General features: G+C 43.2%; 1 protein-coding gene across 1 annotated transcript in view; it reads right to left on the reverse strand.

Annotated features, from left to right (window-relative positions):
- ALG9 (ALG9 alpha-1,2-mannosyltransferase) overlaps nucleotides 1-21,068 on the reverse strand; it is a 640,871-nt gene that overhangs the window by 496,522 nt on the left and 123,281 nt on the right. The window contains exon 8 of the mRNA XM_085645802.1: nucleotides 17,086-17,191. Coding sequence (XP_085501928.1) covers nucleotides 17,086-17,191 — 106 coding nt within the window. The remainder of the gene's footprint in view (nucleotides 1-17,085; nucleotides 17,192-21,068) is intronic.

Here is a 21,068-nt window from a genome sequence, read left to right on the forward strand (position 1 = left end):
TGTGGACCAGGGGTCGTAGTAGACGACCCAAAGAGGGGTGATATAAGGCTAGTGACTGCACTAGCTATTCGTTGTCTTGCAGAAGGAGAAGTCGAGGCAAGAACCGGGGGAAAAACAGAGGGAAGAAAAACGGGTGCAGATACAGATACAGGAGTAGTAACAGGTAGGGCAGCAAGGGAGGCAGCTGATGTGCTAGGTAAAGTCGCAGGGGTCGCAGAAGTGGTAGGTAGCAAAATCGGTGGCCCTTGGGAAGGCTGTGCTACCAGGATAGGAGCCGGCTGAGGAGGAGCTGGCGGCTGCGGGAAAGCTTGCTGAGCATTAGCTGGAGGCTGCACATTTACGGGTTGCGGAGGCGCTGTAGCATTTTGCGCATACGGGGGTGGCGAACTTAGCAAATGTGACATTAGGGAATCTTTCTCTTTCTCTTTTGACTCATCTTGTTGAAGGGGTGGCAAAACTGGGTAACATTTATCAATGACTAGTTTGCGTTGCCTGTACAACTGCTCATTCATTCGGTCCTCTTCATTATCCTTACAACTGCAAAGCTGCTTGCATTATCGACATACCTCTCTCTCTTTTATTTTTCTTTGCTAATTTAATTTCTTTTTGTTTGGCTTCCTTTCGCCATAGGCGGAAGGAATCAACATCGCCGGCCGGGCTTTCTTCTTGAACAATTTAACTTCTAAATTATCTAGGATCTCTGTGTCGAAACTACCATTTTGAGGCCATTTTAAAACACCATCCTTTCTGGTGTTTCGGACCCATACTTCATTATAAGTAATGGGGCCCATGCCATGTTTCACATAAAGCTCATAAGTTGGAGTTCCAATTGGAGGAACCGGACACAAATCCTCCAATCGGGAGTCCCTTTTACAACCAAAACAAAACAAATTTCCAAATATACTGGAACCAGGCATCTTCGCTCACTAGTCTAGTTTCAAACTTCAAAGGATTATCGAATACGATAGTCTCGTGAATACACGAGTCCTCTGGCTTTGGCACTTGCAAGACCCAAATCAAAGCGATCCCGAAGGATACCAAAATCCCGAAGGATACCAAACAAACTGGGAGACGCTCCACTTATACTTAACTGAGGTATCGATGACTTCACCAGAAGACGCTCTCAATTGTTTCGCTCTACCAAATCGTCAAGGGTCCAAAACAGGGCGATTAATCAGGGCAGCAGTCCTTCGTAGCCGTCGGGACGCGGAGAACCTCGCAGAAAAGACTTTCGGACCACGTCGACATGCAGGGGTCGATGAAGTGGCGGCCTTCCTCCAGAATTTCCACACGAAGCTCCTCACGAACCTCTGGCTTGGACCGGTACCACTGAAATCGGCCCGAGTTGGGCGCCAACTGAAGTACTGGGTTTTTAGAACCCAGCGGTGCAGGGGAACACACCCTAAGACTTCGGATTCTTCCTGTTTCAGACCCACAGAAACACGGAGTCTTCTAGGTGAAATCAAAGATCGTGTTTATTGGCTGCAGACCAATCACAGATATCCGAGAAGTACAACACGATGTAGGTTCTCAGGAGACTGCTCCTGAACCAAAAACCAGTCTTTACTTATATACACAAAATTACGATTTGGGGGCAACACCGCCCCTGTTTTACAAGTGGTCATTCACATATTTTAGTTTCAAAGGAACAGCAGAGCCATAATGACAATCCCACATTTCAGTTCATTAAGCATGCAGTCATTTTACCCAGCAAGGCTCAGAACCCTCATCAGATAACAGCAGACCCCAATAAAACGGGCACCTCCTGCTCGTAAAACAAGCCATAAAGTAGGAAACAGAGTCAGGTGTGAAAATAGCTTAGTCAGAGATCGTGTGCGAACAGGGGCTTTATGATGGGTCGAGCCCTGATGCTAATCACATTAGGCCGCGAGAAAGGAACCGGCCGGACAGGATTGACCTCGGGCAGCGGAGTCGGTTTGCACAGGTCAGAGAGAAGTCACAGAAGGTGTACGTGTCCTTTAGGCCTGAGCATGGCCTTAGTGCGCAGCCTATGTGAGGGCAACCACAAAATGGCTACTGTTCTAAAATGGAACCCAAAGGGTTCGATATGTGGTATCATGTGGACGGTAAATTCATTAGTGAAACATGCCGCAAACACTCATACAAACCGCGTTACTCATTTGCGGTTCGCTGATACCAAAATTGGCATGGTGGGACCATGCCACCTACACGGTTCCGAATTTACAGTACCACAGACTTGACTTATCTCTCCGATTGAACCATACTAACAAAATTAAATTTCGCTACCGCGATTCACCTTCGCATCACCCTTTGGAACACTGCTGCTGCAGAAGCTAACCTGAAAGGCATTCTGCAGTAACGGTTTGCCCCAAAAGGTGTGGTAAAAGACATGAGGGATTTGGAATCTAAGTGGAGTGTTACCTTGTGGTACACAGAAGAGAGATCTAGTACGGTAAGTTATTTAGCATCATTTATGAGTTGATACCTGTCCACCCAGAGGTTGGAGTTAGGATTACTCAAATCAGCACATAAACGAATTTCTTTAGAATTATTTTTCATGGCTATAAGAGTAGAAGCTAACCACTCTGTGCATACAATCTTTTCAATGACTCTCTGAGATTCTAATTTATCCAGTTCCTTTTAAGGGGACCCTTCATGAGTAATGGAATAGGTTGTATTTTTTTCACTACAATCACTGCAGTAACTTTTAGCTTGATTTTGTGCACAAAGTCTTTGAGTAGAACTAACCTTTCAGAAAAAACCTCAGGGAATTCTTCGAAAAATCTCCCTGCCCATAATGGATCTGTTAATAACCAGAACTTGCTCATCATTATTTGGATCCAATTTTGTGTTTCCATCCTAAAAAATTGGATCCTTGTTTAGTTAAGTATGTGTTTCCTACTGTGCTCTTGTTTTTAATCAAATTATGCATTTTTACCATTCCTTCCAGGGGTATGGGCTCTCCGTGGAAAACCCCCTGGTATGATGTCAGGAGTTTCCAATACATAGTTCTTTCCTGCAAATTTCTCTTAAAACGTTTAACTTATCTATAAGAGCATATTGAAAGCATGAGTCTGCGTAAATATTGTATTTTACTCCATCAAGAGCTATCTCACAAGTGGGATAATTTACATCTTCACTTTCTCTATGGAATTCACATGGAAATTATTTTGTCTGACTTCTCCTCATTATCCATAGACCTGATTACATCTATTTCTTTATTTTTGGATCTCTACACACCTTGGCAAAATGTCCTCTTTTATTACACCTCCTGCAGACTACACCTTTTCAGGACATTTGGGATTATTAGCTAAACAGTTGGTGTTATCACACCTATAAAACTTAAGTCTATCAGATCTGTTAGATTTTGTTTTTGACATTTGTAGTTGTATATTCTTTATTTTGTTGACTTCGCTAGTATCCTGTATTTTATTGACAGAATTTTTATCATTTGGACTTTCTGGAAGAACTTTCATCACTTTTACGCACATGGCAGTGTGTTCAACCCCCTAAATTATAACTATAGCTTCTTGTAGATTGGGATTTATAATGAATTTTTCTTGAATTTGTAATCATTAGTGCACCTTACTAGTTGGTCCCCTATTAATGAATCCGTCAAAGGTCTAAATTCACTGGTGGAGGATAGTCCTTTTAGCACAGCAATATAATATGCCACTTTTTCATTATTTCCTTGAACCCTACTAAAGAACTTATACCTCTCCAACACTACATTAATCTTTTCCTTGAAGTAGTTTTTAAATGTCTTTCGAATAATTTGATATACCTTTTGTACAGTTTCTCCACCTTCCCCCCCTTTCGTCTATTGTGTATGTGGATAGATCTACACATATCTTTCTACCCTGTATTCCAATATTGTGTAACAAAACACATGTTTCCTAATCAGACTGAAGCTTCTTCCCTTCAATGGCTATTAAATAGGGTTCGAACAATTTAATCCATCTTTCCCAGGGAAATATTGTCTTCCCTACTTCATTGAGAAAAGGAAGACGCTGACTTATGCTCACTGCTGCCATGACTGACAGGGAGAACTGAGACAAGAACAAGAGAGGAAATACAATGAATATGTGATGTACAATATTACAGGATTCCAAGTTGACCAAAAAGTAATGAGAAATATTATAACAATATTACAGGAGTAGTTATGTAAAGGAGTGAAACTCAAATTAGCAAACAGCAATACTACAACAATTAGTCATATAAATAATAAACTACTAATTATATTGAAATATGTAATTAAGAAAGTTCCAAGTATGTGATTAATAAAAGTTGTAAATGTAAATAAATTGGTATAGGGGTGTTCGTATATACAATATTGAGATTAAGACAAACCTGAAAAGTAAGGGTTCACATTCATGGTTTAAAAGACATATTGGCATACAATACTTGGATGTCAAGTTCAAAGTTAATGCTGCAGCTTGTTAGTATATAATATTTTGTGATATTCAGGCAAACTCTGTAAAGTTAAACATACATTGTTTTTAATTATTGGAATACAATACTTGGATGTCGGAGAAGGTTAGCGTTGCAGCATTGAACAAACGCCTACAGAGGAAGAGTTGGCCCTTTGAATGTTGCCGCAGCACGGTCCTCTGATGAGAAGATCTGAGGAAAAGAGATTAGCATCACCTCAAGAAAATGAGCACAACACTTGTAAATGTCGCTGAAGGAATTGCCAAGAATTCTTGATCACTGAAGGAATTGCCAAGAGTTCTTGGTAACTAGAGATTTGCCAAAAAGGGAAAATCCAGCCGAACCGCAGCAGCCCTTAAAGAGCAGCAGCAACACTCCTTTGCTGGGGAAGACCTAAGGAGAGAAGAGCGCTGTCTCAATCAAGAGAAGAGAGCGGGACTACCGTGACACCGTAGAATGAAACATCGGGCGGTTTGTCAAGAGATGGAAATCCAGGTGAACTGAAGAGGACCAGGAGGTTGCCACCACAGGAGCAACAACCCGGATGAATTTCTCAGGGTCTGCGAGCATCAATGCAGCAGGAGCACCGAAGAAATAAATGTCTCAGAGGGAGATTTTCCAATGTGGCAACCTGCAGGAAGTAACAGTTTGACGATAAGTTCCCATCATCAAAGGGTCCAGTGACGGAACCAGCATGTACTTCTTCCACTGGCTCCCAACTATGCTGGAGAATAACTCCTATAGCTGAGAACACTGTGCGGTCTGCGTGGGTGTCTTGAGCAGACTCGCAATCCACCTAGGAAACAGTTCTGCACCTGCTCAGAACACAGAATTAACCAGAACCTCGAAGAGGAGGAGGACAAATCCAGGTGCATTCAAAGAGAAATGATGGCCAGTGGAGGGCAATTCAAGGACTCAAAAGGAGACAAAGAAGACTTCCTTGAAGAGGCAGAGTACGGTGAGAAAGTCAGATTATTGGAGTGAAGATACCCCGCTGCCGCCTACGCAACATCCCGTCTTTGTTGCCAGTGAAGAGAAAAAGCAGGTAAGCCAGATGAAGTATGCAACTTTATTCAGTATTTAGGTTAAGTGTCTCCATTCTCACCACGCAGGGTAGATCTAAAAGATCACCAACATTCTAAACCAACTCCAACAGGAGCGTTCTGATAGAACTGAGAGAGGGGTGGGGAAAAGGCAATTAAAGGATTTGCAGGGGACGAGGATTACTGATGTACAGATAATGTGAAGATAAGAAACCACAACAGTTCTGCACGGCAAAATTTGTGCAAATTTGTAAGAGGCGGGTATAAAGGTGGGGTCAAGAAAGAGACTCAAAAAACAAAGGAACACCATGGGCAAGAGAGCTTTTTCTCCAGTCTGTGGGTCTCTAAAGGGTAGCTTGGGAGCTACTGGTAGCTCACCAGTAACCCGGAAGTAGCTCCCAGAAGAGCAGTCCAGCACTGTATAAATTCAGAGGGCCTAGCCATATTGAAGAAAGCACTTCTACACATCTCCATATTGTTGGAGGGTCCAGCAAGATGACATGCTTACACACACAAACAGTGTTAGCCTGTTATACCTGCAACATGACATCTGTGTCCACTCTTAGTTTAGCAAAGTCACCATGAGAATGGTCACTTTGCTAGCCCCACTCAGTCATGCAATGTGTGTGAATACGGAGTCACAAAAGAAGTGCCAGAAATAGCCAGACTGGACTCACGAGATTATGTGACCACCAGTGACAGAGTGGAAGTTTGTGAGAACCATACATTAGCAACCCTGTGGCCAAGGAGAGCAAAGGTTGGAATGAGAGTAAAGAGAGGAAATGGCCTTGTTTGTTGCTGATAGTGGGAGTGATTTGTGCATGTAAGTGTATTTGTTTAAATTGTAAATGTTTATATTGGCATGTGTATGCATGCGAACATTTGTGTATGTTCTGGCATTGTGTCCCTCCTTGAAAGTCATTCTCTCTTCCTGTCAGGGAACACAAAATATATCTGGTGCCTTAATATAAGGAGTACATTTCTGGCACAATTAAGACAATTTCTTTTTTTCTTTCTTTTATTTTCCAGCCCCACTATGTCAGTCTCCAGCCTCACCACTGCCTCACTCTTGACCCTCTTAGCCACCACTATCTGGGAAAGGGCGTGTCCGCGGATCACGGTTTTAAAGGCTTCCCACAGGGACATTGCAGACGACACCGACCCCTCGTTATCCAGGAAGTATTGGTCCATAGCCTTGACCAGGCTGTCACGAGTCGTAGGGTCTCGCAGGTACCATGGGTTAATGGGAGCGATCCGCCCTGCAGACCGCGGCCCGGTGTCGAAAAGAAGCCACAGCGGAGAATGGTCGGAGATACCCCGCGCCAGGTGCCTGACCTCACGAATCCGACCAGTCTGCGCCGCGGGCATAAGGAAGTAGTCTAACCTAGAGAGACTCCCATGCGCCCCCGAGTGAAAGGTGAATTGACATTGGGTCGGATGCATTAATCTCCAACTATCCACCAGGCCGAAGGTATCCAGCATCCCACCCAGCCATGCCTGGGCAGCGGGGAGGGTCCTTGGTGGGTGACGATCCAGTTCACCCGAAACCACAGAATTAAAGTCCCCGCCCATGAGCAGGAGGCTGTCCGGAAGGTCAAGCAGCATTCGACCCAAGTCAGTGAAGGTGGAGTTCTGGAGGCCCGGGGGGACGTAAACTGAAACCAGGGCAAGGGGCTGCCCCTCCCACCTCCCAATCAAGCACACATAGCGCCCTCTGTCATCCGAGACTATCTTAGTGATCTCCACCGGAAGTGAGGTTCGCAGGAGAATGCCCACCCCCCTGGAACCAGTTGTGAAACCAGAATGGGCCACGAGGCGGTATCCCCCCCTGTTCATTGCATGACAAACATTACCAACCAGATGCGTCTCCTGGAGAAACACCACATCAGGAGTCAAACGACGCAAATATTGCAGTACTACACCCCGCTTGATACGGTCCCCCAACCCATTGACGTTCCATGACATAAGCCTCAACCCGTCCCCCCCCATCCCCCCCAATAGATCAAGGGTCCCCCAGCCTGCAGCACAGTTCCCAAATGTGGACAAAAATCAGTACCTCGCCCTGTAAACAAAAAACACACAGCAAAACAACCCCACCTCCCCCCCAACCCCACCCCAGGACCAACTCCCCCCACCCTGCACCCCTGCGGGCCAAAAAACCCCCCCAACTTGCAGTGTGCCTGTCGCCCCTCTAACCCCATTCTACGAAAAGACCCCAGAGGAGGTAAGGGACCCGTCCCCGCCCGCCCCCCTCACTGGTCCTGGTTAAACACAATATGCAAGTGAAATAAGACCCGACTGTACAGTGCAAAACGGCAAAATCAAGGACCAAAAGTCATTCTAAAGGGGACCCGTCACCCGCGGTGCCCACAGAGGGTCCGGGACGGCCACCTCCGTCCGGCAGAGAGTCCAGCCAGTCACTTGCAGCCACGGGAGAGTCAAAAAAGGCTGTCCGATCCCCATGTTCCACTCGGAGTTTTGCAGGGTAGAGCATCGAATACTTTAGGCCCAGCTCGCGGAGACGACGCTTCACCCCTTGGAATCCCATCCGTTGTTTCTGGACCAGTTGCGTGAAGTCCGGATAAAAATTGATGGTCGAGTTCTCATGACGAACCGGGCCGTGGGTCCGTGAGGCCTGCAGAATAGCGTCGCGGTCCCTGTAGTAGAACAGTTTGGCCACGATAGGCCTCGGGGGGGCCCCCGGCCGTGGCCGACCGCCCGGAACTCGATGGGCCCGCTCCACGGCAAAGAACTTACTTAGGCCAGCCGGGGACAACTGTTTCAGGATAAGTTCCTCGACCACGAGGTCAACCGGGCGGCCGTCAGAGGACTCCGGTACACCTATGACGCGGATGTTGTTGCGTCGGGCCCGTCCCTCGAAGTCCTCAAGCCGCCGGGCCATATGATCGTTGACCACCCTGATGTCTCCAAGCGCGGCCCGCAGATCCGACACCTCCGCACCGAGGGTGGAGGTCCGTGTGTCGAGAGCCTGGACCCTCTCGTTAGTTTTGGAGAGGTCGGCCCGGATCAGGGTGACATCAATCGCGACAGTGTCAATCTTACGGGCCAGGGCCTCATATTGCGTCGCGATGGTTTCCCTAATGCCCTCAATGGCACCCATAATGTCCTGCAGGGATAGTTCCGTAGAGACGGTCGCGCCTCCCTCCGCAGTATCCGAGGGGGGGCCAGCAGCGCCAGAGGGCCCCCTGCCCTGGGTGTATCGGTCCATGTTATTGCTCTGGACTGCTCCCCCGCGGAGGGAAGCCTTGGTCTTGCGGCCCTCGGGACCCCCTTTGCCCCCCATGTGAACACGGTCACTCAAGGGGACACCCAATCAAGAGGTGTAAGGGCACCAGCAAGAAGACCACAAAATGTCGGTAGAGGGGGTCCGAGGCGATAGGCACTCTAGTAGCAGGTGAAAGAAAACCTCATTCAGAGGCCCAGGAAGCACCTCGCCACCCCGAGCGCACCCCCCTGCCGGTCTCCTGAAGTGCAAAACCGAAACCGAAAGTGGTGGATCGGCAACTGGCACCGCGCTGAAGCCGCTGTTGTTCAATTGCAGCCCGGCCCCTCGGGTCACCTTCACCCCGGTCACCTCCGTCGGGTGGGTCCCAAAAGTTCCGACGGCGACAACTCAGGATTCCCAGGTCCGATTTGAGTTTTGAAAAGAGATATATGCTCAGCTGGTCTTTATCTCCCAGATTCCATAAGCCACGTCAGGATATTCTCAGGATAGATTCCGAGGAGCAGAGAGGGTCCGGGGAGCCCTGTGCTCACGCGACCATCTTGGATGCGCGCGGATTATTAAGACAATTTCTGACATAATGGTTACACTGACATATAATTGTAAATGTTGACATGCGCTGGGCATCCTTGGATTAATCATGGCATGATGATGGCTATACGTGCCATACTGTGAGTAGGCTTGGCCTATGTATTCTATCACGTAATCATGACCATCCTTGGAATAATAATGTTCCTGGCTGATATGGTGTGGGGGGTTTGTAGCATTATGGTGGGCACCTGTGGGACTATGTAGGCATATTTAGTATTATGGTGGGCATCCCTGGCATGGGCAGGTGGGGCAGAATCTGTCTATGTGATGCATTTGAACCAGGGAAATCACAAGTGGAAGTTTAGAGACCAGGCATGACATTTTATTTAGGTATATTTTTATAAAAAGGCTAGATTTGCATTGAGTGTGCTAGCCCAAAATGGAATGTGCATATTTGATAGAAAACCATGTATTTTAAGAAAATGATATGGTGATGTTAGAAAACAATGACTGAAGAATAAAAACATATGTAAGCTGTTCGTTTTATGATAATTTATATAGAGTTGTGGGTAGCTTTTAGTATTTCCTGTATGCCATTGGGAACTTGCTGTGTCTGTTGTTTCATTAGTCATGTGGAGGGATTATATTATGATAAATCGTTTCCTTACATTCCTTTAAGTAACCCCAACTTATGCTTTGGGGGGTTTGGTCTTGAAATACAATGTCGAATAAATATAGTCCAGCAAAAATATTGTATCCAGAATAAAGACTACCACAGCATCATAAAGGTAAGTATATATAGTGAAGTATATATATATATATATATATATATATATATATATATATATACACAAAGCCCCTCCAGTCGAGAAAGGTAGAGGCCACACCGGGAATTTCTTCGGAAGCCTTTAATTTCACAGCATAAGGCATGATGCATTTTGGCTCAAACAGCCTTCTTCGGATGCCGCTGTTCAACAGGATGCTGCCCCACCCGCATTTTGAATAGTCCTGTACCATCCCATTGGTGGAAGCACTTACAATCCCCAATCATGTGACCGCACATCAGAGGCAGTGTTGTAGGCATTGCAACTCCCAGAGTTCACCTTACCGGGACAGATGCTGCGTGGGGATGGACTCGATAGCTATATATATACACACACATATATACATATAGTCTCTGATGTGGCTACCACCGCAAAAGTTATTGTTGCCTAGGAATATTTTACATAAATCAGAACTAGCTCACGTTATAGACAAGGTTGGAGACCCCTGATCTAGAACTTGCAGTCAGCGATAACATGGGAGATGTTATCTCTACAAATGAATTGAAAAAAACTTACTTTATTAAGATACAGTCACAATTTAGCAAAAAATGTTTGTAGCTAAAATAAATGGGCAGAGGCTCTCAACATTCAGCTTTGTAGATTAGGTTTTGTTGGATACACATTAGGTTGCATGAAGGCTCGGACCAGGAAGGCTGCATGGAATGCTTCCTGCTCTCTTCACACACTTTACTAAGACAGCTGACAATGCTTCCTGTGACAACAACAAAGAACATGTGCACAGGTCTAAGCAGACAGCTGTCATCTAAGTTTGTTGGTAACCTTGGGATCATGTATGATATTCAAGTTATCAGATTTATCTCTTGATTTGCACAAATGTGATTTTACTATTACTGAGGCTCGTTGGGCTATCTGCTGAGTCAAAGACCAGAGAAGAAAATATATTCACTGAATTAAATAAACAGAAATGGACAGTTTTTGCAGCCTTACAGAAAATCATGAACTTGTATGTTATCTTCTAAAGGTGCGGCTGCTACTGACATTACGTCTGGGAACGAAAAACTGATTAGTGAAGGAACGCTTTGCACAAACTGTGCCAGACTGATCAACTATCTACTCTTTATGGAGAATGCAAGATTGAGTCTCTATGTGAAAGATTTAGCATTGGCAACTGAAAAACTATAAAGGCTCAAAGGGAATACAAGGACTCTGGATGGAAATGGCAAAAATCCTCTATGAAGAGTGTTAATAGCTGCAAACACTACCGCCCTCTCCTCCATAACTAATTTTATACGCAATTCTACAGAGAACCTTTGCTGACTGATACAATATCTTCGTTATTGAAGAAATTGAATCCTTCACACCATATTCAGTTTTGTTGTGTGAAAGGACAAAGAGCTTCTCTTGAGTAAAACAAGGAAAGAGACAGGTATACAGATCACATAGAATTTAGAGACAATTTGGGATTTTATGGATAAATAGAGGCCAGTCCATTCTATTTAGAAATGTATGTGCCATTGGAACATCGGCAATAAGTTAAAAAGCTAGTCTCCAGCCTTTTGGGTTTGTATTTATTGTTCTTCTTTATAAAGTCTATTTCTGTATTCATAAAACGTTATTTTAGAATGTATATTTATGTGGTCTTCATTTGCATTTGCTCGTATTTTTAATTTAATGTTTTTGTCTTGATGTATTCTTATTGCACTGTGTGCAATTTGCACTTAACAGGAATGCATTGTAGTCCTCTCTTACGGTCATCCCTATCCCTATCCCTTTTGGAACTTCACAATCCACCACGTTAAATACGCCTGGAGCAACTAATCCCAAGCAGGGCCACACTGCATCACTTCTAACCAGCGTAGAGCTCCCAGACTCAACGCCAGTACCGTAAAATTTGATAACCTCATGCAGATCCCCATTACACAGCCCTCTCTCTCTGACCACAAACCACACCAGAAATGCATGTTACTCCACTGTAGATCAGTGGTAAAACATGCCACGGACATTGCCGACCTTATCCTTGTTCAGGAACTTCACCTCCTTATCCTCACCGAAACATGGCTCACCGACTCCTCAGGTCCCATCCTTGACATTCTAGTCCCTCCAAGCCACATCATTATCAGACTTGACCGAGTTAAGTAAACTGGAGGTGGCATAGCCTGTATCTACCACAACTCTCTAACAGCAACACAGTCCACTTCAGCAAATCTCTCATCCTGCGAATATCTATGCATTGATATCACTAGCACTCACAGACCCTTATGCAGCCTACACATCTTCTACCACCCCCAGGAGACAACCTCCCTTTAATTGAACAAACTATGGAAACCATCTCCTCCAACCAGGGTCGACACTGCCCCCAGATCTTCCTTGGTGACTTCAATCTCCATTGGAATGACCCTCACGATCAGGCGGTTAACAGTCTCGAAAATGTCCTAACTGACCTCGGCTTGACTCAATTCTGTGACAGCCCCACACGCAACTTAGTTTCGACCCTCGATCTAATCATCTCCAAGCTCAACTCCATTCACCTCGAATCTATTCTACCCTGTGACTGGTCGGACCACCACTATATCACCTTCTGCATCCTAGAAAGCTGGAACTCCAAAAGATCTCAACCACTAAAACAAAAACACTGGAAAAGAACGTTCCAAAATACAAACGTAAATGAGCTTATACCTTGTTGCAATATCTACCTACCTCTGCCTGCAAACATGGTTGACGTTCACAAACTCACTGAGCATTATAACAACACCATGTTGTCTGCGCTTAATGCAACTGCCCCCCTCCAACTAAAAAGAAAACCCATCAAAGACTCCAAAACATGGTTCAATGACAGCCTAAAAGCTAAGAGACGCAGCCTGAGATTAGCAGAACGGGCCTGGAGATCAGCTCCATCCACTGGTCTACTAAAAACTCTAAGAACAAAAAGGAGTAGATACAACAAACTTATCAGAACGGCGAAAGCAACCTTCTTCAAATCCCAACTTGACAAAGCCAAAAAACCGCCCGAAAAGGTTGTTTGAGTTGATTAAATTACAATCCAATAACACTCCTACCCAATCTCCTCTCATCTCCGGCCATCAGCCAAACTGCGATGCCATTGTTGAGTTCATCCTCGAAGAGGCGAGTAAGATCGAATCAGAATTAAAGTCTGCCCTGATCGATCTCTCACCCCCTACTGACTCCTCCTTACCCTCGCCCCCTCTTACGCTGCCTGGTCTCTCCCCTAAAAACAATGCCTCTTGGAGCCAATTCACATCCCTCAATGACAATGCCATCTTTAACATACTCTAGAAACTTAAACCTTCAATTCACTTCTATGATCCCCAACTTCTTTAAAGACATGATTGATTCACTAGTCCCGCTCTGGTCCAAGATCATCAATGCTTCTCCTCTTCAAGGTGAGATCCCTGACTGCCTGAAGGCGGGCCTAGTTCTCCCTATTCTCAAAAAACCCACGGCGGACCCTGAAGACCTGAATAACTATAGATCAATCACTAATATCCCCACCCTGGCAAAACTCCTTAAGAAATGTGTACATGAACAACTCCGCAAACACATTGAGCATTTCCAACTTCTTGACCAATTCCAATCGGGCTTCCTTCCTGGCCACAGCACTGAAACGGCCATCACTCATATAGTGGAAGACGATCTCATACTGACCAGAATGAATCTTGCCTACTAATATTACTCGATCTCTCATCTGCATTTGACACTGTCAAACTTGACAATCTACTTAACCTTTTGGAATGTAGGATGGGGCTCTCAGGCACTGTACTAAAATGGTTTGCCTCTTTTCTCAACAACATAACGTAGAGAGTCAAATCCAATCAAACTCTTTCCAATTCCAGCCCCTGCACTCTGGGTGTCCCCCAAGGGTCCTCGCTCTCCCCACGCTCTTCAACCTCTTCATTTAACCACTTACTGTAATCCTCAAAGCATCTAACATCCAATACCACATGTATGCAGATGACACCCAATTTTACATGAAAATCTCTTCCCCTAACGATATAAAGTCACTCAACGAAACACTGCACAAAACCCTAAATTGGCTAACCACCAACCACCTCAAACTAAACGCCCTTAAAACGGAATTCCTCCTCATCTCACCAAGTAAGCAAACCCCCCTTGTTGAGAAATATCTAAGAAACCTCACCACTCTCAACTGCACACCACATAACATTGATTCCACGAAATCACTGGGAATTGTGCTAGATAAAAACCTAAACATGCAAGACCACATCAGAGCATCTACCAAAGGAGCAAACTTCCAACTGAGCATACTAAGAAAACTCAAACCCTACTTTCCCCAAGATGACTTCAAATCTGCAGTGCAAGCAATAGTCATCTCAAGACTAGAATATGGCTGTTCTACTCTATGCGGGTTACCTAAACTCAGTTTAGCCTCCCTCAGAGCATCTCTGAATGCTATGGCCAGACTCATCACCGGCTCCAAGAAAACTAACCACATCTCTCCAGACCTGAAATCGCTCAACTGGCTTCCGTTTGAGTCAATGATCCAGTTAAAAATTGCATGTATGACCCACAGAGCATTACACTTCAACACTCCTCTGTACCTGTCAAATAACCTCGAACTATCTGGTGGCTCCCGGCCCTCAAGCAGCACAAGCACATTGCTGCTCAAGCCTAAGAAATTTAAAAAAAAAAGAAAACCTACAATCGTTCATTCTCTGGTATTGCCCCGAGGATCTGGAACTCCATACCGGTTGAAACAAGACTGATTTGCTCAACATTGCCTTCAAAAGGGAAGTAAAAGCTCTTCTAATGTACACTGTGTGGAAATAGAAGCTTTTCTCCTTTTGGGTCTCCACTCTAGTTTTGGCGATTAATCTACTACCTGGCATATGGCACGGCCTCAGTGTTCGCCCGCTAATTTGTCATTACGATCTTGATGTATATTTCTCTATTTTTCTCCCACAGGCTGTTTACCTATGTCTTCCAGAGCCCGTATGTAAAGCACTCTGATACCCGCTTGGGTCATGTTCGCGCTATACAAAACTTAAAATAAATAAATGTATAAACTGAGATCAGGTCAGGCTGTGCAAGTAATGCCTAATTTTTGGTCAAGATTATTTTTTGGGGTCATTACATTATTTTCTGCTGCGGCACTGCAATAAAAATCTCAAATTAAAAAGATAATAGTTTGAATATGTACTTTTAACATCTTTGTGTTGTGCATCTGTGTAATTTAATTCAGAGATGCATTTGGAAAAGCAAGTGAAGTTCTAGGATTATTTAATTTCCTAGTGAATGCACAGACGCTGTTCCAGAGGGGGAAGGGAGTAACAAGACCAAGTAAGTAACCTCTGAGGGGATAGTCCATCCATCATCAACCAATCCAAGCATTTTTAGAAGTGTTTTCTTCAAATGCATCATCAGATTTTGCTCAGTTTAGCGTGTGAGTTTACTTCATTTTGGTCTATTCTGTCAGATAAGGTATGTTTTTAGCACCTTTTCACCACCCCAGCCCTGGCATGACAACAAACCATAAAAGAACTTAAATAAGCAGTGGCTTCTAGTAAATAAAAGTTAATGTTCCAATGTAAAATTGAATGATTGAACCCATTTTTCAAACTTTTCTCTGGAGGGTGGGGGAGGGGGGAGGGAGGGAATAGGGGGGCTGCAGCCTTCCAGACCACTTTTTAGAAAGCTGCTCAAATTCATATCACATACTTCACTTGGCTTGAGCGAAATGATCTGCCCAGGAGGTGGAAGTCGGCGGCATGGTGGAAGTGGATGATGCCAGCTGTGGAAGCAGCCTGAGGCCTGCTAAGAAATATTTCGGGCACCTGCTTTTCTGAACATATTAAGCACTGTACATGCAATGCATTTTGGATTTAGACTTATTAAGGGCCTGATTTAGATCTTGACAGACGGGTTACTCCATCACAACAGTGACAGATATCCCGTCCGCTGAAATATAAATACAATTATATCCCATGGGATTGATATTTCTGCGGACGGAATATCAGTCACCGTTGTGACAGAGTAACTGGTCCATCAAGATCTAAACCAGGCCCTTGTTTATTATAAAGTAGGTAACAAATATAGCTTATGAAATATTTGAGTAATGTGTAAATCCTGCCATTAAAGTATCATATTACTCTAGACGATCTGGCACTAGGCCAAGGAGCAAGGTTCTATGTTGAGAAAAGCAGGACGAAAGAAACTGTGTGGAGGTGCAGAAGGGGGATCTAAGGTAAAGAAGCGGAGAGCAGAACACTGTTAAACAGGTAAAGCAACAAGTAAGACAGCAGTTCAATGCTGAATGGTCCATGGTAATTTAAAGGAGAAAGAAACTGTGAAGTAGAAACAGGAAAGTGTGTAAAAGCTCCAGATAGGGAGGCCCGCATGAAAATTTTAAAGGGGTTCAAACAAGACCGAAATAAACTGAAATGCGAAAGGTGAAAAAAATACATATATATTGAAAAATAATGCAAAAATAGAATTTACTGGTCTTCACTCATAACTGGCGCTCCTGATGAAATGCAATGGGAAGACAAAGTATGCTTGTCTTTCTTATTCAAACCCAAAATCTCAATTTCACAATTTTAATGTTGGGAGAAAGCTTCCACCCTTGCCCTGTCTAACCCTTCAACTCCTCTGTGAGCAAAAATGATGGTTCTAAAAGGAGTATGTTTCACAAGTACTTTGCATTGCTCTGCCAGGAGGAATTGTAAAAGAAGTTGGAAATAAAGTTTAAACAACAGCAGTGATATACACTGTTGCTGTGTTGTCCCTAACCTAGCACCACAGCTGCGCTGAACTTTCAAAATCTTTCTACCCTACTGTGAGTTTTGCCATCACACAGAACACTGTAAAGCTTTAAAGTATGTAACAAGGATCAAGAGATAAGACACCAAACCACTTGTGACTTTTGGGTCAGTAAACAATGCTGGCCATCAATACTGCAGCTACTTGCCATGCCAAAATGTCAAGTACAATTTTTGAAAATTGCTCTTCATTTCATAATTCCTTCTATACTTAGCAATAACTTCTGTAATCGTTCATAGCACATCATGGTATTGCATTAAAAAAGGTGCCTTACCATACAGATCAGGTCCATGCGGTGTGAGAACATTATACACAACAATGTTGAGAGGTGCTACTACCAATTTGCCATAATAGTAGGAGTCAATAGCAACAAGTGGGCCCTAGAAAGAAAAAACATGTTTTCAATTGAGATGTGCAGTGAATTGGATATACAAAAAAACCACAAACTCTGATAGAAATTAAATTGGCGTGCATTCGGCTAGAAATCAGTGAATTAAAATGGAATTTGCCATTTTCAACGCTCAACATATAGACATGGAGTGTTATTTAAGCTTCTGTATTTATTTTAAACGTCATGCCCACTATAATCATGATATTTTGTAGCATTTGCATTCACCTGTCTCCTTGTAGTAATACAATGTTCTCAATTCACCCTTATTTTCTTACTTAAAAACAATTCTTTAATGCTCCAACCACCTAAGGACCACTAAATGTCAAATAAAATAAAATGAACTAAATAAAAAGATCTCTACACCCTTTGTTCATCCACTCAGGGCAAATGTTCTCAAAATTGTAGTCAGTGATACTGTAGGAACAGTCACCTTTTTTAAAAATAATTTGCTGGACTAATCGGACCTCTGACCACTATAGACCTGGCTCCTTGATATACCTCTGTACAAAAATGGCTGTCTAGAGATTTTCATTTTTGATTTATGTTTTTGCATCATTAGTGAAGAAATTTAGCCTGGCTAGACATTGCTAATCCGGGCCGAAATTTTCTAGGCGACATTTTTAAAAATGGCAGATGTGTTGCAGTGATGATGTAATATTTCAGGAACCATGAGATCTATATACCTCATTTTGGTGTCAAAACATAGGTTTGGGGGGTAAAGTAGGCCTAATGATGAGTTTTAGCCATCATATTGGTAATTTATTTGAATATTGGTTTTGTTTCAGGTTTTCCATTGATTCATATTTATAAACATGAGCGAAGCAGGTGGTAGCAGAGGATCTTTAACTCTTGACAGACTGTTGCTAACTACAAAATCGGGGGACTACTTCAACAAAGAAAACTGTGTCATAGGCCAAACTAATCTAAAAAGAAAACCTAACATCAACTGTGGCTGGACAGCCGAGAGTTTGAGATAATGCAGCAATACGGCAAGACAAAGTTCACAAAAGATTGAAACTGATAGGCAAAGAGAATCAAATATTTTATCAACAATTGCTACAAGTCGTATACAGTTGACAATGGCCTGGAACAAATATGTCAAAAGTAGCAGAAAGCAGTGAATCACAACAAGAATCTGAGTCTTTTGAGAAAGCAACGACAACCAAACCCAATGCCCATCTACTTAGAAGATCGATGGCTAACTCTCGTCCACCTCCGACAACTGAACCGAAAGCAGACAATCTGCAATGTGTTATTTGTCATTTAGCCAGAACAAGGGCCAAAGAGATTGAAGTAAGAACAAAGTACAGAGTATGTTAGTCTCAAAGGGCAAACATGTTTTTATCTGCAGCTAGTTTCTTCCAAGATTAAGTTTTCAGCTGAGTAGCTGGTCTAAACAGCGAGGTGAATGTATTTGCAACATAACTGCCAGCCCTCTTTGAAAAAGCAAATTAAGTTGTAAAGCCTCTCTTGAGTGCTGGCTATGGGTTCACACTCAGTGAGATCAGAGAAATAATGGTCATCATTGATGAAACTGTACTGATCCATAATAATGAAATTAAGATTTTTCTGGCGAGAATGTACAATGACAGAATGAAGTTTTGTCAGTCTAACAAAAAGAATGAGTCACTTACAGTGATTTCAGTTGATTTGCCTCCTGAAGTTCTTCCTGCCAAAATAAGATCAGAGGATGCAGTAAAATCAGCAGGAACCATTTTAAGAACTATCTTGAAAGATTTAGATTTTGGACTTAATGTCAAATTTTGTGAGGCACCAGAACTCCGCAAATCATGGGAGTCAACAAGAATGCCTGATGTTGTCTTAACATTTTTTACATGTTGTTCAATATCAGCAATGTAAAACTGTTACAAACTAAAGTTCTTGAGTTCAGAACAGAAGCAGACAACATTGATGATAGCATTGAAGATATAAGCGAAGAAGTGGAAGACAATCCCATGGACCGGCAGGCTTATGCTGTGCAAATGTACTGTCTTTTCCAAATCATGTTTTATGGATTACATCACAGCAAATAGAAAACTCCGCTGCACATGATGACTGCCCACGCAATCTATGAAAAGTGCAAAAGTAGAAAGCTAATCACTTCAATGAACAGGATTGGAGTATCAACAAGTTATAACAACATAGTACGGAGCAGGAACTTGTTAGCAGCTCATGCTGTACAATCTTGTGAATTCAACAGCACACCACTTCTAAGCCACTTTACCAGGAAAGGATTTACAATTGATGCTCTTGATAATTTTGATTTTGAAGACAGCTCTTTTTTGTCTGGAACATCCAGCATACATGATACTGCCATGGTGCTTTTTCAAGACATTAACAATGAAGAAGCAGCTGGAAAACAAGCGAAGTCAGCTGTAGGCATAAACAAACAAAGCTGCAAACTTATAAACCAACTGCCCTGCCAAAATATGCAAAATTACAAGCCATAAACAAGCCATACCAGAAAGTTTTAAAGTGGCTGAGGACATGGATCTACTGGATACTGGGGTCCGCAAAGCTGATTTAACTGAATTTATCATATTGATGAGGACTGAAGAATAAAGAAAAGACAGTTCCTCCGTGGGCTGGAATTCATGCTCAGATCTCCCAGAATACTGTACCACTGAAGAAGGTTTGGTTATTACCAGTAATACCATCTCCAGTCACAAACTATGCAACAGTATATAAAGCTCTAACAAATTTCCAAAACGTGCGTGGTCATTTTTAAGATCAGCCTATCCTGCAAATTTTCCACGATGAAGGTGTGTTCCGTATTGTAGCTGACATTTTGTATGAGCAATCCAGTAGAATTTGATGATCTTTATCCAAGATGGGCGTTTTCCAAATGACAAAAGTTGTGTTGTAATGTGCAGGAAGTTATCTCAGTGGATTCAGCATAGACAATGCACTTATTGAGGCTGAAATCCTTAGAAGCAAAACTGTCCAGTCAGTATCGAGCAGACCTCATTACATTTGTTCGTTACAAGGTATGCTCATTATAGCTGAGGCTACAGAAACATTGCCTTGGAATGCTTTCTGGAACAAGAATAACAAATTAGGTTTTGCATATCTTGTCGCAGAAGTGAACAAGGCACAGGATGCACTTAACTCAAAAGATAATGCAAAGCCAGGCAATGTTCAATACACTCAGTTTAAAAACAGAAAACCTTAAAACCAAGTTCGTAGAGTTTGTCAAAGAATGTGAAGAAAAATCAGAACTTTGCAAGTAATAGGGAAATGTTTTAGACATTATAGCTGCAGTGAAAAACTTGGTACATGCTGATCGGGAAGGTGATTGGGAGCTGCATGTGAAGACTGTGAAGTCACTGATTACAGTGTTTCACGAATTCGTTTGCATAATCTACCTGAGATATGCGTCCTGGTATTTGGAAAGACGGAAGAAGTGAGCGGTGAAAAAACCATACCTCTACCGAAAGTTCATCCAAAGACATTTTGTGGTGAAAGACAGAGAGGAAAGGTTCAATGCTGTGGCTCCAGATATGAAACTGGAACAGACGATCCAGAGATCACAGAAAAGCTCCAAGGGAACTGTTGGTCAGAGACATAATAGTAAATATGTTGCTCAATGGCAGCAAGTTTACCATGCAGTCCTTTCTATTTGCAATGTTTTCAGGGAGATGACAAATTCAAAATTCATAGACCATCGTGAAACTGTTCCTCACCACGAACGTGTGGGAAAGTGAGGGTAACATGTCAACAGCCTTTTTCATTTCATGTAGCAGCAAGGAAACCTCTCTGAAATGACTGAGCCTGTGCGACTACACAACTTTGTGACCAAACAATATGTGGATAACGATATAAAGACACGTCTACTAGATGTCCTGGAACATGGATCAAAACTATAC

This window comes from Triturus cristatus, chromosome 3_1 (genome assembly GCF_964204655.1).
Source record: "Triturus cristatus chromosome 3_1, aTriCri1.1, whole genome shotgun sequence".
Classification (NCBI taxonomy): Eukaryota; Metazoa; Chordata; class Amphibia; order Caudata; family Salamandridae; genus Triturus; species Triturus cristatus.